Source organism: Pongo pygmaeus, chromosome 1 (assembly GCF_028885625.2).
Source record: "Pongo pygmaeus isolate AG05252 chromosome 1, NHGRI_mPonPyg2-v2.0_pri, whole genome shotgun sequence".
Lineage (NCBI taxonomy): Eukaryota > Metazoa > Chordata > Mammalia > Primates > Hominidae > Pongo > Pongo pygmaeus.
The window spans coordinates 90,585,650-90,604,568 of NC_072373.2; the positions used below are offsets into that span (position 1 = coordinate 90,585,650).

Here is an 18,919-nt window from a genome sequence, read left to right on the forward strand (position 1 = left end):
CACGTGGAATTTCAGGCCCTAAAGTACACCCGGATGTCTTTCCCTGACTCCCTTCCTACTTGCCTTTTGGGTCCAGGATAAGATCATTGAGTTTGCTGCCCAGGAAGACATCTAACAAGGAAGTGAGATGCCAGTAAGTGTTTTGCAGCATTGCCCCCTTTTTGTAAATAATGTTTCTTTTTAGGGAAATGAAAGGATGGGGTGGGTAGAAATCTCCTATGACCGCAAAATTGTACTCCAAGGCTGCTTCCAGCATCCTCTAATTTCACCTCTTATTTCACTGGGGGGAGGGGCTAGAAGGAAGATGATATGGTTTGGTTCTGTCACCACCCAAATCTCACCTTGAATTATAGCTCCCATAATTCCCATGTATTGTGAGAGGGACTGGTGGGAGGTAATTGAATCAAAGGGGCAGTTCCCTCATACTGTTCTCGTGGTAGTGAATAAGTCTCACGAGATCTGATGGTTTTATAAGGAGTTTCCCCTTTTGCTTGGCTCTTATTCTCTCTTACCTGCTGCCATGTGTACGACGTGCCTTTTGCCTTCCACCATGATTGTGAGGCCTCCCCAGCCACGTGGAACTGTGAGTCCATTAAATCTCCTTTTCTTTATAAATTACCCAGTCTCAGGTATGTCTTTATCAGCAGTGTGAAAATGGACTAATACAGAAAACAAGGCTGTGGTTTTGATTGAGAGTAGTAATAAGGCTGGCTCTGGTGTCCTTTAACAAAGTCTGAAGGTGGTGTCAGGCCCTAAATGTTAGTGACCATCTTTTAAGTGTGTCTTCTTTTCAGATAGGGCTTTAATTCTAAGATAACAAGAAGAACCCAACTGAAAATTCTGTCGCACGTGTTCCTTGAAGGTCTGGCCTCCTTCTGGCAAGACACCTCCAAAGGCAACTGGGCCCAGGATGGGAGGGGCCCCTGGTCCTGAGGAGCTTCCAAGCTTCCTTTGTCATCTTAAGGATTAAGGTATCACTGCTTTTTCATACCCTTTTAACCACATTCCAGCCTATTCACAGGGATGGGAATAGAAGTTTAGAAAGATTCATGTTTAAATTTCTGTGCTGAAACATCCAAGATACTGTGACAGGACTGTGAGGATAGTATTTTAATTTCCTGGCCACAGCATAATGGGATGAATAGGTTCTGCCATCTGCTCCCGCCCCATGAATGTTGACATGAGGTTTTCTGCCTGGCAGCTTACCTAGAACATCCTGCTGTTCTTCTGTTCCCTTTCATTTGTATCTTCCACTTTGGAGGGAACAAGCACTGTGAGGATAGTGGTGGTGGTGGTGTTGGTGTGAGACAAGGCTGGACTCCCACTCATGCACTTGGACAGTACATGTGTGATGGACAGAGACCTCTAGCTACATTGACCTGACTTCTGTGTGGCACCATGGTATGAAAAAGATGGAGGAAGAGGGTTGGAAGAAGAGTGGACTATTTTTGTCTTCTGCACAATAGTTGCTGGATCCCAGATCCAACTCAAGGTAAATCTGAGAGTCTTAATTGTCTCCTGCCCCCACTCCTATATTCCAATGGACATTAGAGATTATCAGTCACTGAAGACCTTGGAACCTGATGCAGAGAATTCTCCTCCTCCCCATACCTTGCTTTCCTGACAGTTTTTTTCATTGTCAGGGCTACCCTCACATTCCTGTGCAGTATTCCACCTCATCAGCCGCTCTTCAGCATTAACCCTAGGTGGACTTCTCTCCTTCTCCACATCCTCCCTGGGTGAACCCATTCATTCTCATTTCGAAAATGACCCTTTGTATACTTCTGATTCCTACAGCTACGTCTCTAGCTCAGACCACTCTCCTGAATTCTAGGTCCACGTATCTAGCTGCTTCCTGGATATCCCCACTTGAATTCCTCACAGATATCTCAACCTCAAAAGTCCAAAAATTAAATTCATTGTCTTTTTTTTACACTCTGACTTGCTTCTCTTCTAGTGTTCCTTGTATTGGTTGGACACTGCCGTTCACCCCATTGCCTAAGCCAGAAATAATCAGGATCATCTTTGGTTCCATTACCTCTCACACTGAATCCATCACCAGGAAATGTCAATCTTGCCACTCACAGATTTCTTAAATTTGTCAATTTCTCTTCATCAGCACAGCTTCCACCTGGCCCAGCCTACCAACACCTATCTTTGTATTCCTACTGTAGATTCCCAATCAGTCTTCCAGCCAGTCTTGCCCCTTTATAATCCATTTCTCCCCTCTGTGAGCAGGGTGAGATTTCTGAATTACACATTAAATCATACCATTGCTTTAGTTAAAGTCACATAAATGTTCTTCATTATCTTTAGGGTACACACTCTGTAGTATGGGTTTGAAGTTCTTTATCATGTGACTACTACTGTCTTTCTTCTTTGCTTTTCTATTAATACCCCACGAATGCTATACCCCAGCTCTATTAAACTTTTTATAATTAATTTGTTTACATGCGTTTGCATTGCTAATTCTTCTGACTGGAATATACTTTTGATCTTTCTTTCCCAGACCCTTCTGCCAAGATTTCATCCAGCTGGAGATTCCTACTGAATCTTCAGATTTTAAGCTTAAACTCTTACTTCCTCTTGTAGCTCTTCCTTGACCCCTTTATTTGGTTAGAATCTACCAATGTGTGTTCCCATAGCATTTCATATTTCTCCTGTCATAGAATTTATCACACTTTATCGTAACTACTTGCTTAATTTTTGGCCTCCCCTGTTTCTCTATTAGCACATGAAGGCATGGGTTGTGATAGCTTAAGCATTACTCTAGCCCCAGTGTCTAGCAAGGTGTCTGCATGCAATATAACTTTGATAAATGGGTTTATGATAGTATGTAGATTTTTGCATAGACCCAAATATTCATGTGGAGATTTATTATCTATCTGTTTTTGACAAGTCCTGTGAAATAGTGGGAGAGTGGGGTACAGAATTTGACATCAGGCAGACAGCTTTGCTACTTCAAACTACCTGGCAGTTTACTTAACCCTGCCAAACTCCATGTATAAGAATGGAAATAATGATAGCTACCTTTCTAGGTGCTATCACTACCCCATTAAAAAATCTGGAAATAGATACATAAAGAGGTTAGAACATCTAGTGAGTGGCAGAGGCAAAATTAGAAAATCTGATTGGAAATCCTTCATCTCTAGGCAGTGCTATCCCCAAGGGTGCTACTTTACAGGTAATTGTATATACTGTTCATCTGCTTTTTCTCCTCTCTCACAATTTGGAAATAGCAGATAAGAAAGGATACCGTGAGCTCTTCAAAGCAAGAGAAAGCCCCATCATCCTGAGAACCTGGATGCCTCACAGCACTGGAGAACAATGGATGGTCATTGTAGGTACACTCAACCATCAAGAAGAAGCTACAGATGTGTACATTTCAATTTTGTACTTAAGTAACGTATGGAGGTGTATCTTATGCCAAGAACTGTCCTAGCATTGAGGATACAGAAAGCAGTTCTGTTGAGGGGTTGACTGTGTGGTAAGGGAGGCAGACTAGGAAATAAGCAATTTTGATACATGGCCAGGGAGGAGACAATCTTAGAATGGTGTGGGTGCTTATGAAGGGAACATCTAATAAATTATTTAGGGAAGACTTTTTGTGGAAGTGATGTCCATGATGAGACCAGAGTGACTAAAAGTTGGGAAGCATATTCTATCTTTCAAAAAGATTAAAGATGAAAGATGGTGGTGACGTAGTAGAAAACACATACCTTTTGAAATTGGTTGGTGAATGTTGATATCAGTTCTAGTTCTGTCAGTTACCAACTGTGTGACTTGAAGCAAGTCAGGGAATGTTTCTACCATGAACCTAAAAAGTTAATGGTAGAAACAATGCACATTTTATAACAATGAAACAATAAAACAATAAAAATGCATATTTCATAAGGTTACTATAAGGATCAAATAGGACATTATATTTGAAGACTCTTGTGAAGTGCCAAGTACTATAAAATTGAAGTTTTAAGTGAAATAACGTACACAACTACCATTTCACATGATATCTGCTCTGCAGTAAACCCTCAATAAGTGGTAATTGTCTTCTGCTTTATGTCACATTGCCTTGCTGCTTTGGAATTCCTGTTTCCTTCAGAAATGAGTTTCTGAAAAGTGATATTCATCTGGTATCTACCCTCAGAGTCATCTCCTTGTTTCCTTCTCTCCTCTGTCATTTCCCAGAGCTAGTTGCTTCCCTCAGTAAGGCTTTTTATTGCGGGTGGTTGGTATTTTCATGTCTGTTATCTCATCTAGTCACTGTCTTCATTGCAGAGGAAATAGGAGTTGGGAAATTAGGAGGTCAGAAACTTGAGGATTTGGTCTCCAGCAACAAAGGAAGCTAAGCTTTTGTTCCATTATAATTCAAAATGTAAAATTGTGGGATGATTTTCTAGCCTCATAATAAATTTGTTTGTCATGTGCCAAAAGTATAATTAGAAGATGTCCTGATTCTTAATTGTATATGGCACATCACTCTGTATTTAGAAAGTTGTTTCTCTTTAAATACATTTCAAAGGTTACATCCTCATATGAGTAAGAATGATTTTCTTGGTAACTGTACGCCCTTTTGTGAAAATCTTGACTGTTTCTGCTTCTGTGTTGCTAAGCAATTAATCAGTGCAGATAACTAAGTTAACATTGGGGCTGAGAGAGGTCTTAAAGCAACTGAGAATTGGCTCATAGAAAGGCCAGGGAAAGAGGAAGAACAGGCAGACCCAAGTGACTCTGCCACAGTGGACGAGCTTATGACTCTATGTTTGTATTTAGGGGAGGGCCCACTGCAAAGGACACAGAAAAAGGATAGCAGGTGCTTTGGTATGAATGTTTGTGTCCCCTCAAAAATTCATGTTGAAACTTAAACCCCAACGTGATATCATTAAGAAGTGGGACATTTAGGAGGTGATTAAGTCATGAAGGCAGAGCCCTTATGTATTAGTCTGTTCTTGCATTGCTATAAAGAAACACCAGAGACTGAGTAATTTATAAAGAAAAGATGTTTAATTAGCTCATGGTTCTGCACACTGTACAGGAAGCATAACACAGGCATCTATTTCTGGGTAGGCCTCAGGAAGCTTACAATCATGGTGGGAGGTCACGGGGGAGCAGGTGTCTCACATGGTGGGAGCAGGAGCAAGACAGTGAGGTGGGAGGGGCCATATGCTTTTAAAGGACCAGATTTTGTGAGAACTGACTATCTCAGGGACAGTACCAAGAGGATGGTACTAAACCATTCATGAGAAACCCATCCCCATGATCCAGTCACCACCCACCAGGCCCCACCTCCAACACTGGGGATTACATTTCAATATGAGATTTGGGTGGGACTTCGAAACCATATAACCTTATAAATGGGTTAGTGACCTTATAAAAGGGCTGGGAGTAAATAGATAGGTCCATTTTTGCCCTTCCATCTCTTCCCATATGAGAAGCAGTGTTCATCCCCTCTGGAAAATGCAGCAACATGGTGCCATCTTGGAAGTAGAGACTAGGCCCTCACCAAACACTGAACCTGTTAGTGCCTTGGTCATTAACCTCCCAGACCCCAGGACTGTGAGCTCGAAATTTCTGTTGTTTGTAAATTACCCATTCTTTGGTCTTTTGTTAAAGCAGCTTGAACAAACAAAGACAGCAGATGTGTCTAGTTCAGCAAGACACGCCAAGAAGTCCAAGCATGGTGCTTGTACATAGTAGGTACTCAACCTCTAAGTGAGGATTTATTGAACACCTACTCTCCAGGTGCTGTTCCATGCAGGGGTATCATAATGAGGAAAGCAGTTCCTGATCCCAATATGCCTGTGATCCAGTGATAGAAACAAGCAAGAAAAGCACAATGAAAAAAATGTTAGACTAATGTAATTTCCCACAAATAACTTTAGGAACACTTAAGAGAGAACAACTAACTGCTGGGTGGGAGTGAGGTAAATGATACTGCAGAAAACAATGTGAAGTAGTGTTTGTCACTGGATACCAGCCTGTGCAAAACAAATGGGTAACGGGATTAAAAAATGCTTTTGATGACAAGCGAGGTGAATTAAAAACATTATATTCATAAAAAGGTTCTGATGGGTGCTGAGTGAGGAAGTGAACTCAGCATGCATCTGACTCTGGGACCTCTATTCTATCCACCATGTAAGAAAACATCTTATTATCAAGAAGAAATTAGAAGCACACGTGTTTATTTAAAAAAATTGGACATATGATTGAACCACTGTGGGTAACAGAGTTAGAGACAAAGATATTTTGCCTTCAAGGTTTATGACTCATATTTTCTGCCAGCTCTTTGTGGGCCCCACTGTGACATTTAACTTTTGATTGTATGAGTGGCCTGTGGTATGTCTGCTGTTGCAGCATTTAGATGTAGAGAGAATACTGGAGAAACCTTTGTCTTTGATTCCTGAACTAATGAAGGAGAGTGACTGGGTGCAGAAATAGAAAGGAGAGTAATGGGCAGTGGGAGGTGGCCACTGCCACTGGAGCAGGATAGAGCAGGTATGATCACCACCCACCTTCCATCGTTGTACTTTCCTGCTCAGAACAGCTCTCTCTGTCTCATCTCTTCCATTCTACACACAAAAAGACAGGTCTGAGGATGTACAAGTAGTTGCTAGTCCAGAGGGAATTGAGAAGGGCAGGTTATAATTAAGAGTTGGCAGTATAGGTGGCCTTGATGGCAGTGGGAGGGGTTCTTTCATACTGTCAGGAGAGACTCTCATTCTGGAGGGAAGCTGCCTCACTCTTGTTGAGTATAGAGGTTTAGATCTGTAGTGGGCTGACCCTGAGAGCACTGTCAAGAAAGACCTCACAGCATGTCCAAGACTCTTGGACCCAACCTTTGAGCCCCCAACAGCTTCTGTGGGAAGCCTTATTTCTATGATGTAGAAATTGCAAAGACACAGGACAGGAATCAGAAAGAACTGGCCAGAACTTAAAAGAACTATGGTCTCCCCAATCTAGAATTCAGAAATCTGTAAAGATATTCTTTACCCGAGATGAGCTCCTTAGGATGTTATCGATTCTTTCTCAGTGGAGGGAAAAGAAAAAAAATGACTCTCTTGAAAAAAAGAAAAATGGCATTAGGGGATGAGCAGAGAAGTATTCTTGACAAAAAATATTTTAATAGAAGGAAGCACTCAACAAAAGTCTTAAACCCTCCCTACCATCACCCATCACCCAAAATAACCATATAGAAGGTATGTGTAGGCATGAAACCAAAAAAGTTCCCAGAAAGCTCTGGGAAAAAGGATATTTTTCTCAAAGGAGTCTACTAAGGAAAAAGATTTTTTTTTTTCTTGTTAGCCTTTTTTGGTGAATTGAGTGATTTAACAATTATACTTCTGAACTACTCCTGACTGCTGGGACTATTTGTTTTGTTCTATTTTTGTTTCTTTATGCTACCAGGAGGTGCCATGGTATGTGCAAATGAGGAATGCTTTTATGGTTCTCATTCTAACAGGGCACAGATCTTCTTGACCAACTCAATTTTTCTTCATAATGATTAGAGAGAAGTTGATCCCATGGAGAGAACCGGCAGCCAGAGAGAATTGAATTAGGGAATTTAGATAAGAAAGGTGAGAGTTAAGTATGATCTGTGGCCATGGCCAGCATCTGATGACTACACTGGATAAAAGCAAAGGCTTTAGCATAAATTGAATAATAAAGACTAAATTTTCAAGGACTAAACCAGTGTTTTCCAACTTTCCTATTTTTTTAATTTAATACGCTCATCTCACTTTTCCCTGACAATTCTGTTACTATTTTCTTTCAAGGGAATCCATCATTGTTGACTATCCCTACCTTCCTGAGATGATTTTGTAGTTTTATTTTCTGTAGATTGCATTATGAAAATGATACACATTGCTTTTTATTTTTTAAACACAATATAATCATATTTAATATACTTTTAAGAAGTCTCTTTCTTCATCCTAGAAATTTGGATATTCTTTCCTAAAAATCATGCCCATTCTCCTTGACCTCTCACATCCCTAGTTGAAAATGCCTGGACAAAACTTTGAAATATATGGAAACAAAAACTAAGATTTTGTAATAAATATACCAAAGCAACACATGCCCATCCCATTGCAGCATAGACTGCATGGGACAGAGTCATAAGGTTGTTTAATGTAAGTAAGGACACACATTTCTATGACTAAATGTCTAGTTATATAGAGCAATAATGCATTAAGAAATGTTTCTGCCCATGGCCCTGCATAGGGCATCCTTGACCTCCTTGTTTCTTAGGCTGTAAACAACAGGGTTCAGCAGGGGAGTGATAATGGTTTAGGTCACTGAGAGAAGGAGGTCTTGTTCTATAGAGTTTTCTGACTTGGGCATGAGGTAGGTAATGGAGACACAGCCATAATGGACAATGACCACAGTGAGGTGGGAGGCACAGGTGGCAAAGGTCTTCTTCTGACACTCAGCTAAGACAATCTTGAGGACAGTGGAGATGAGGACATGGGAGATGAAGACCAGACCCATGGGGACCAGGATGACAAATAAACTGACAACAAAATTGATTATCTCATTGATAGTGGTATTAATACAGGAGAGTTTCATGACAGGGAGGATGTCACAGAAGAAATGACTAACCATCCTGTGACAAAAATGTAAGGTAAATATGGATGTTACCTGGACAGCTGCCATGGCCAGGCGAATGCTGAAGGCTCCACACACCAGCTGGACACACACCCTCTTGCTCATAATGACAATGTATCTCAAGGGATTGCAGATGGCCACGTAGTGGTCATAGCCCATCACTGTGAGCAAGAAGCAATTGTTGATGGCCAAGGTAACAAAGAAGAACATTTGGGTAGTACAACCTGCTAGGGAGATTGGCTGGGTGGGTCTGGGTTACGAGGCTGGAGAGCATCTGTGGAATGATGACCAGTGTGTACACTGTCTCTGAGCTAGCCAGCATGCTCAGGAAGAAGTACATGGGGGTGTGGAGGTAACGGTCAGTGCAGATGATGGTCGTGATGATGGCATTGCCAGCCACGGTTAATGTATACAGGATGAGAAAAACCACAGAGTGATCTGATGTTTGTGGAATCTGGAGAATCCCAGGAAAACAAACTCTGTTAACTCTGTGAGGTTCTTTCTTTAATTGCAATGTCTGAAAGCAATGTAAGAAGTCAACGTGAAGAAATTCTTATCATGACATGAATTCTAGAACAGGGATAGACCAATGACTATAGAAAACACTAAGAAAAAAAGTCAATTTCTCTGCTTTGTAATCAGGAGCATTCTCGTTCATGTTATATAGCTACTTCACCATCTTCTCCCTTTTCTGTTTTTGCTGTCTTCTTAATCTTCTGGCACTGCTGGCACTGTTAAGCCTCTGGCCAAGGAATTGTCAATATGTGACACCACAGCCCATATCTTTTCAAAGTGCCATCATAAATGTGCTGTTTTGTAGCTCATGGAAGGAGGCATTTTCCTTTACAGTATGCATGGCACAGGGGTCCCATCCCATGCCACCCTGGGAAAGCCCACACAGCTGAGACAACAAAATGGGGGTGAGAGAGTTGGACTTACTGAATTAGAACCATAGGTGGATAGCTTCTGGTGACAGTGTAGGGGAGCAGAATCAAGGTCAGTGAGAGCTGACCTTCTGGAACACTTCAGTGGGAGTGAAGATGAGGTGTTCTGGGCCCAGCCTAGATGGTCTAGGGGAGGCAAACCTTGGCAAAATTGATTTATTGTGAAAGTATTAACAGAGGCTTAAGATTTGGGGACATGTAAACTAGAGAGAGAAGTGGAAGTCGTTGGAAAAAGAGAGAAGAGAATCAGCAACACAACAGAAAGTTGGACCTTGAATTTAAAAAAAAAAATAGCTGATTTCTTTTTTGGCAGAGGGAATTCTAAGAATAAAGAGGTGTACTATTCGATTTAAAATTGTTTGCTGAACTGTACTGTAATGTAAACTCCCTTGAGAGCCTCAAGAGCCTTTGTTTAAAGCTTTTATATGTACAATTTTCAGTTAGTGGTAGTTAGGAAGTAAAGAGAAGTGGATGATGGCACAGTGCACAAAAAGATATCATGTGCAAGGAGTAAAATCCAGACTGAGGAAGAAAAACCACTAGCTGTAATGACTAGAAGAAATACAAGGCCCTCTCCTGCCCTCCCATCCCCCTTACAAGCACACACAATATTTGCTAGCAATTTGGTGAGTGACACCATCACTGGCAATCAGAGAAATGCAAATCAAAACCACAATGAGATACCATCTCACACCAGTTAGAATGGCAATCATTAAAAAGTCAGGAAACAACAGGTGCTGGAGAGGATGTGGAGAAATAGGAACACTTTGACACTGTTGGTGGGACTGTAAACTAGTTCAACCCTTGTGGAAGTCAGTGTGGCGATTCCTCAGGGATCTAGAGCTAGAAATACCATTTGACCCAGCCATCCCATTACTGGGTATATACCCAAAGGACTATAAATCATTCTGCTATAAAGACACATGCACACGTATGTTTATTGTGGCACTATTCACAATAGCAAAGACTTGGAACCAACCCAAATGTCCAACAGTGATAGATGACTGGATTAAGAAAATGTGGCACATATACACCATGGAATACTATGCAGCCATAAAAAATGATGAGTTCATGTCCTTTGTAGGGACATGGATGAAATTGGAAATCATCATTCTCAGTAAACTATCGCAAGAACAAAAAACCAAACACCGCATATTCTCACTCATAGGTGGGAACTGAACAATGAGAACACATGGACACAGGAAGGGGAACATCACACTCTGGGGACTGTTGTGGGGTGGGGGGAGGGCGGAGGGATAGCTTTAGGAGATATACGTAATGCTAAATGACGAGTTAATGGGTGCAGCACACCAGCATGGCACATGTATACATATGTAACTAACCTGCACATTGTGCACATGTACCCTAAAACTTAAAGTATAATAATAATTAAAAAAAATAAAAAATAAAAATTGACTTATAATCTAAAAAAAAAAAAAAAGAATGTTGGTGAGTGAGTCTGGGATTTCCGTCATATATCAAATGATGATTTGAACCATTTTGCTTAAATAACAAGTAACACTAACAGGCTGGGGGATTTTGGCACACTTAGGGAACTGCCACTAGGAATCTAGGAAACATTGTGGGTGTTTTAGAAAATAGTCCATCATGGAAAATGAGGCAAATGTTTCTAGTAGAAATGAGTGTGTCACTGAAATTAAAGGAATTTGCCTTAAAAGACCACTGAGATACCAGTTGGATAGGCAAAGATTAAAGAGAGTGACAGTGGAACTCCAAGCAGCTTTTTAGAAAGGATAGGATGGAGCTATGGCTATGTAAATTTAAATTAACTAAAATAAAAGAGAATTAAAAATTCAGTTAGTCAGTCATACTAGCCACATTTCTAGTGATAAAAAGCTACATGTGACTAGTGGCTACCGTATTGGATAGCTCAGCTATCAAACATTTTCTTTTGTTGGTAAAAGTTATGCTGGACTGTGCTGTTATGATGTCCTACCATGAACAGATGTGTGGAATACATTAAATAACAACCACAAAACAAGCTATTTAGAGAACAATACTATGATATGCTGCCATATGGTTAGGAATATTTGCATGTGTGTGTGTGTGTGTGTGTGTGTTTGTGGATGTTCATAAATATTTGCATATGTGGGGGAAAAAAGCCTGAAAGAATATGAACTTGATATTATCATGAATTAACTGTTATATTGTGCTGGGGGTGCTGTAGGGAACTTTGACTTTTATCATTTTTACAGTGATGATAATGGCTCATGTTAAAACATTTGAAGCATAAAATTATAACTCATAAAGAACTTGGAGAAGTCAAGGAGGATGACAACTGAAAACATATATTCAATTGATTAAGAAGGAGGCTACCAATGACGTTATTGCCACAGCTCAAGTAGAGTCTTGGGCTGGAAAGCCTGATTATGTGGAGTAAATAAAGAAGAATTTTGTTAATATGTTAGATGAGAACAACAGATCTCATGTGCCTTTTCCCTTTCCTCATGAGCCTATTGCAATGAGTGACAAAATATAGTTAAGGCTATGTTGAGCCAGGAAAACTATAAACATATTTGGAGTAGGGAAGGAAGGAAAGTACAAAACTGAATTAAATCAGGAGGAGGAAAAATCCTCTGGTATCTTTAATTTAGGAGCTGAAAAGTGCTGCTTTCACCCCAAATCAGCCACCAATTTTGTTGTAAATATGTTTCATGTAAATATAAATTTACTTTCTTGGAATAAATTGTGAAGCTATAGACAAGATGGCTAAGGACCCACTAGATGCAGGGAAACTGGGTCAGGTACGTAAGCCCAGGAAAAGAAGTTTATTACCTATGATATACATTTGAATTGGATTGAATGGGCAACAAAATAATATCTTAAGACAAGATATTCATAAAACTTGGGGAAACAAATGCAAAAATGAAAGGTCAGAATAAGATGTGGGAGCAAGAATAGCCCCTTCAAACCAATGTTCTTTCCATATTGTTTAGTATTTATTTGGAGGAAAGGTATGTGGTGTGTGAGGGAAAGCTAAAGCCCTGCCATAGGGGAAGCTATCATTTCTCCTGCATGTGCAGCTCAGCTACAAGGGATCTCCCAACACTAGGCTTGGCCCAAACAAACAAACAAACAAGCCCTACAGTGATTGTGCTTTGTCCTGCACAGAGTGCACTAAGTGGCCATCCATACCTCCTAGAGCAGGTGCCATTGCTTGCCCTGATTTTTCCAAGTGTTCTTCCCAACCACATCACTGTCCATGAAAGGAGTTCTCTTATGTGTTTCACTTCATTTTGCTACCTATCCAGTGATGTTTTAGAGTCCCTTTGAGATTAAGGGCAATTGCCTGGTTGTCTCATTTTTTAACCTGTCACTTTTCTGAGGTGCAGAAGCAATCTAAAATTATTACTGTGAGAAATTATGGCTCAAATGTCAAATACACAGCTGTTACTGTCCCTGGAAGTGAGGAAGGCCCTGGTGAGAGAGATAAGGAAATCTGGGACACAGGAGGAAATCACATTGTTAGTTCTCCTTGGTCTTCTTAGAGCCTTACACACACAAAATCAGGCAGCAATGAGCACCAACGTTTAGCTTGGGAAGGGAGAAGAGGTCACAGAGGGTACCATGGAGCCAAAGAAATATATGGAATGGGTGGGTTGGTCTCACCTGCGAGGTTTGCCAGGGTGAGTTCTCAGTGGTTAGAATGTGTCTCAGTGAACTTAAGGGCTATGTTAGCACCAGATGGCTACCTCTCTCTCTCTCTCTCTTTTTTTCCTACTGGTTGCTTTTTTTGAGTCTCCACCCAGCCAGAAGTGAGTGCAGCTGAGCAGAGTAGCAGCAGCCCTTCTACCACCCAAATCTGGACCTTCTCTGACTGAACCCTAAGGGTGTTTCTGTAGAGGGAACAGGCCAGTGGATAATCTCAAAAGCACAGTATAGAACAGAAAGAAGCTTTCAAAATGATTTATACATTCCAGAAGGATAAAAACCCTGTGGGAGAGTAAAAATACTGAAATGTGCTCATGCATCAAAATGTTAGTCATGAAGTCAATATTCCTACCAGAGGAAAAAGAAAAATAAAGTGGAGGGGAAAACACAGTTTGAAAGTGTAAAGGAAATGCCATTTGCAAGGGGAAGAAATTATTACAACAGCCATAGATGCCCCCAAATATTTTGATCTTTATAAACAAAATTTGTTGGTGGAAACGGAATCTGTGTTAAAAAAATTAAAATATGCAGGTAGGCAAAACTTCTATAAATATATTTTGTGTGTAAAGGAATTGCACAGTTAAAAAAAATAGTGACCTGCCTTTTTGGTAGAGTTTCCATCCCCTCCCTTTCTTTGCCTTATTTTCCTTCCCTTTCCTTTCTTTTTTAAACAAAATAGATCTAAGGAGCCAGGGAAGGAGGAGTCAACGACTTAAGAAACTGATGATTACAAGAGCTATTTGAATAAATAAGAGAATAATAACTTTTCTTTTGCATAGAAGCCTTCTCAGACCCAAAAGTGTCCATCCACCTTCTGCAGTCTGTGGAATCTGTCTGTGTTCAGTTTTAGAATATTTGTGACTAATTTACAAAAGATCATTACCATTCTAGGAAATCTGATTATCATCTGTCTGGAAAAATAATTGACGGACTCTTGATGTCTTTAAAAGTTTAGCCTTATTTGATTCTCAGCCTTATTAGATTATTGGGTCACTTACATTTCACTGGACTCTGGCTAAAGCACAGGGTGACATTCACTGAGTCCCTTTGGCCCGTTTTGCTTTGGCTCCAGAAGAGCTGCCCCCTTAAACTCTGTGATTAGGAAGAGACTCTCAGAGGAGAAGCTCTTCTGTCTAGCTCTAGTCTCCTGCATCAATTTGTCAAGAGACTTACCATGTCTCCCATGGGTCTGCACAGTCAGAATCCAGAAATGAGCTGGGGGATCTCATTACAAGCAGATCACACTAGGAATATTGAGCAAGCTTTGGTCTCACATGGACTGCTACTTATTTTTCTTCCGGGAAAAAAATAGCTCAACTCAGTTGAAGACATGTTGTCACGTGACACCATCTTTTCTTCTTTTGAATCCCTGTTAGTGTTTGGTCCTTGGTTAGTTACTGTCAGTGAGAATACACTCATGTAAAAGTCAGATATGGTGTCTTTCTTTGTATATAGAAAGAGCTTACATCATTTCTCCTGCTAGCAGAGGCCATGCATTGGTTTGGTTAGGTAAGAATTAGTTTTGGGGGTAGGAACTGAAAATGGAGCATGAGTGCTCATTTTGATTTGTCAGAATATAAAAAGAAGTTAGGGCAGGTGATTAAATTTTAGATCATCATCCTCCTCATCATTACAGCTAACAATTACTGAGCACTTGCACTGTGCCAGAACAGGGACTGAGTAGGTGTTTTGTATGCATTGTCATACCGAATCCTCACAGGATCCCCATAAGGATACTGAGAGAAGCTGTTGCAACAGCTGGAGCTCTAGATGAAGTATTTGTCTTTGACATCTCACCCCAGGCACAGCTGTGTGAACCCCTCATAGATTATGGGCTTCAGTGAAATATGTCAATAACATTAGATTAGCTTTGCTTCTGGATCCTGTGGTTGAATGTGACATGATGCAGATGCCTTTACCAGTGCCCAAACTCAACCGTGGTCTCTTGAGGTATCTCCCATGTTAAATTCAGAAAAGTGGCCATAGCCAGACAAAAACGAGATAGAAAATTCTGGAATACAAATGGAGTTTAGTTTATATGATAATTAGCTATTTAGTCTTGACAAGATAAGGATTAAAGACAATTCAGGTCATGTTTCATTTTTTCTTCTGTCATTTGAATGGTCTTGGACACCTATTCTTTCTAAGCAATGCAAAGTCTCATGAATACCTAAAAAGTCTCCACATTGCATTCCAAATGTGACTATACATTGATCCTACCCAGTGCAGACAAAATATTTTTTTAAATTTCCACTTCAACTCAAGTCTTAGCTAAGGCATATCCCAAACTAAGAGGCCTCATTGCTTTAATCTCAGAGCTCCACCCAGAGTCTCCCACACAAAACTCACAGAAAACTACCTGCAGGCCTTCTCATCCAGGAAAATTATTTATGGACTTCTGTTAAAACCAGTCCTGAAGCTATGTGGCTAAATGCTCTTACCTGTTTTTCTGAAGTCAAAAATAAGAATCAGATCGTTACTTGTATAAGATAGAGACTCAAAAATTGCTTTTATTAGAGATGACTCCTGGTTTTAGCAACTCATTGTACATCTTGTGTACTACTTGTTCCCTAGTATCTAACAGCCTTAGTGGCAAGTATGTGAAAGGGGGTGATTATCTCAGTAATTATTAAATCACTACACAACTATGTTCCTGGGTTATTGTGCCTCCAAATCCTTCCATTTTCTTTACAGATTCTGAAATATTCAAGTAGTTTCTTCTGTGACTTTTGCTGCTTTCTTTGTTGTGACAACAACTGTATCTGAGAAAAATGCCGAGATGACGTTGCCAGAAATTCCATCTTTATTAGTCTGTTCTCATGCTGCTATAAAGAACTGCCCAAGACAGGGTAATATATAAAGGAAAGAGATTTAATTGACTTACAGTTCCACAGTGCTGGGGAGCCTTCAGGAAACTTACAATTATGGCAGAAAGGGAAGCAAACATGTCTTTCTTCACATGGTGGCAGGAAGAAGGACTGTGGAGCAAGGGGGGAAAAGTCCCATATAAAACTATCAGATCTTGTGAGAACTCACTCACTATCATGAGAACAGCATGAGGGTAACCACCCCCATGATTCAATCACCTCCCACTGGGTCCCTCCCACGACACGTGGGGAGTATGGTAACTACAATTTAAGATGAGATTTGGGTCAGGACACAGCCAAACCATATCACCAATTCTATTATAAATGATGTTAAAATGGACTCTCTTCAGTTTTGAATGAGCCATCAATATGATAGATATTAATGATAAAAATAATATACACAGATTCACTCAAATAAAGAATTCATGAAGGAAATGATTAAGAACCATCTCTACAACTCTTCTATCTTTTGGTTAGAACAAGGTGCCCAGAGAAGACAGAATGTGGGGATAGGAAGGAACTTCTCCAAAGAACTTCTTTGCAGAGAGCTGCTGTTTTGCTGTTGTTGCTGCTTTGAGGGAGTATTAGGTTATGTTATTTGCATCTTGAGATGATTATTATTTTTTACTTCTTTACCTCAAGCCTAATGTGGGGGCTTCTGTGGAATCACTGAGGAAGCTTGAAATATCCCTCTTGCTATTAGGAGACTCAAAGGACTTGAGAAAGCTGCAACCACTGTGTAAACAGGAAAGTGTTGTCTATATTAAGACCATCTGAGACTTCTAGAATTTATAGGGACAAGAGATGTATAAGTGCTTCTTTTGGCTGAAATACAGACAACATACAAGAAAGAACTTACATGCAGTCATTTTGGATTCTGTTCAAAAGAGCCATTTTAAGAGGCAGAGGGTTCACAAGAACAAGAAACCCATCACAAACACTCTATCCTGAGATCTATGCAAGTAGTTGCAAATGATCACCAAGAATAAATAATACCTTTAACTTACGGGAAAGTGAGAGGAGGACTATGATATCAACCTGAGATAGAAGAAAGCTCAAACATGTGAGAGATGGATTACAATACAGGCTGATTATTGTTAGGAGAAACCCACATGTAGTTAACACAGATTTATTAGAATGTAAATTCTAAAATAGCAAGCACCATGATTGTTTTATTCAATATTATATTTTCAGTACCTGGCATTGCCTGGCGTATTTTTGAGAAGTTGCTCAATAAATAGTTGAATGAATGGATTATATCACTTGGAAGCACACTGGTTTCATTTCTAAAATTGTTTTGGGTCCCTAGGAAAAGGGGTTGTTAAACCAAAACACAATGTTACTGAACATGATAGAAATATCTGTTATGCAAGAATAGATAGACTTTTCTAGTACTCACAGTACAAGCTTATGGAAAGGTGGTTAATATTAAGAAAGCATAAAGCAAGCCTTAACTCATGAGCTGTCAATCAGAAATTAATAATTTCTTATATTGCTAAAATCCCTGTCTACCTAACCAACTCAATGTTCTAAGTAAGTTCTACTTGTCTTAGTCCATTTTGTGTTGCTAGAAAAGAATACCTGAGACTCAGTGATATATAAAGAAACGAGGTTTATCTGGCTCATCGTTCTGCAGGCTGAGAAGTTAAAGATCATGCCTCTGGCTTCTGGTGGGGCTTTTGTGTTGTGGCAAAACGTGGTGGAGAAAGTCAAAGGGGAAGTGAACATGTGTGAAGAGAACAAAATCTAAGGGACATCCTGGCTTTATAACAGCTACATCTGGCAAGAACTAATCTGATCCCACAAGAGTTAATGCACTCTTGTAAGAGTGAGAACTCACTCATTACCTTGAGAACAGCACCAAAACATTCATGAGGGACCTACCCCCATAGCCCAAATGCCTTTCACTAAGACTCACCTTCCAACAACACCATATTGGGAATAAAATTTCAAGATGATGTTTGGTGGCAGCAAACAAACCATATCCAAACCATCATACCACCTCACCAGAAATGAGGTTGAAATGTTCTTATGAAGCCGCTGCTGCTCCATTTAAGTACTTCAGCAAATCTTCCCAGGTTCTTTCTTCTCCTCTCTGCTTCCACCCCATTGCCTCATTATGGAGTTTCCAGATTCGATCCTACTTCTTCATATCTGGTGACCGCCTCTGTTCATTCTGGCCAGATGGCCTCATGAGTTTGAAATCATGACATTGGTTACCATCCTGAAGCTTCTGGATGCTATCTTTCTGATTCCACTGACTTCATGCTCTACTTATTATCAGTGAGAAAAGCCTGTCTTATTTCCCATATATGTAGCTCAAACTCCCTCTGGGATCCTTGCTTCTCTGGGAATGCAACTTGTATCTGTTGACGATGGGCCAGGCACTGTGTACCATGCTTTTCATAACCATAAAAATAACTACTAGTAATAGCATCTGAAAATTATTTTGCAGCGTGATAGTTAGGATGTCACTGCTAAGAGTTGTATCTGAAATGTACATGGAAAGTCCATTTCGGAGAGTATTCTGTGTGTACTCTCTGTGTACATTTCAGAGAGAGTAAGTGGGACCAGGTTATGGAGGGCAATGTCATATTTAGAGGTTTAAATCATGTCGTGTAAGAAGTGTGAATCCATGGAAGAATTTTAGACAGCATATTCATGTGAGCAATATTCAGAGTATAATATTTTTTGATGACATCAGGAGAACATTATGAAAATCAAGCATTGTACAGTCCTACTGAGGTTTTTGAGACATAAAGTTACGTTTGTCTTCATACAAAATGATCCCAGTCTCATACTTTTCTGGTTTTCATTCTGACTTCTAGTTTTATTCTT

The 18,919-nt window shown here is 40.1% G+C and overlaps 1 protein-coding gene across 1 annotated transcript; it reads right to left on the reverse strand.

Moving 5' to 3' along the window:
- Positions 1–8,212: 8,212 nt before the first annotated feature.
- On the reverse strand, positions 8,213–18,133 carry LOC129039409 (putative olfactory receptor 10J6). Its single transcript, XM_054493185.1, is given in 4 exon segments — positions 8,213–8,844; positions 8,846–9,030; positions 9,033–9,100; positions 18,000–18,133. Coding segments are annotated over 4 exon segments (951 nt in total). The 3' UTR covers positions 8,213–8,280.
- Positions 18,134–18,919: the final 786 nt, after the last annotated feature.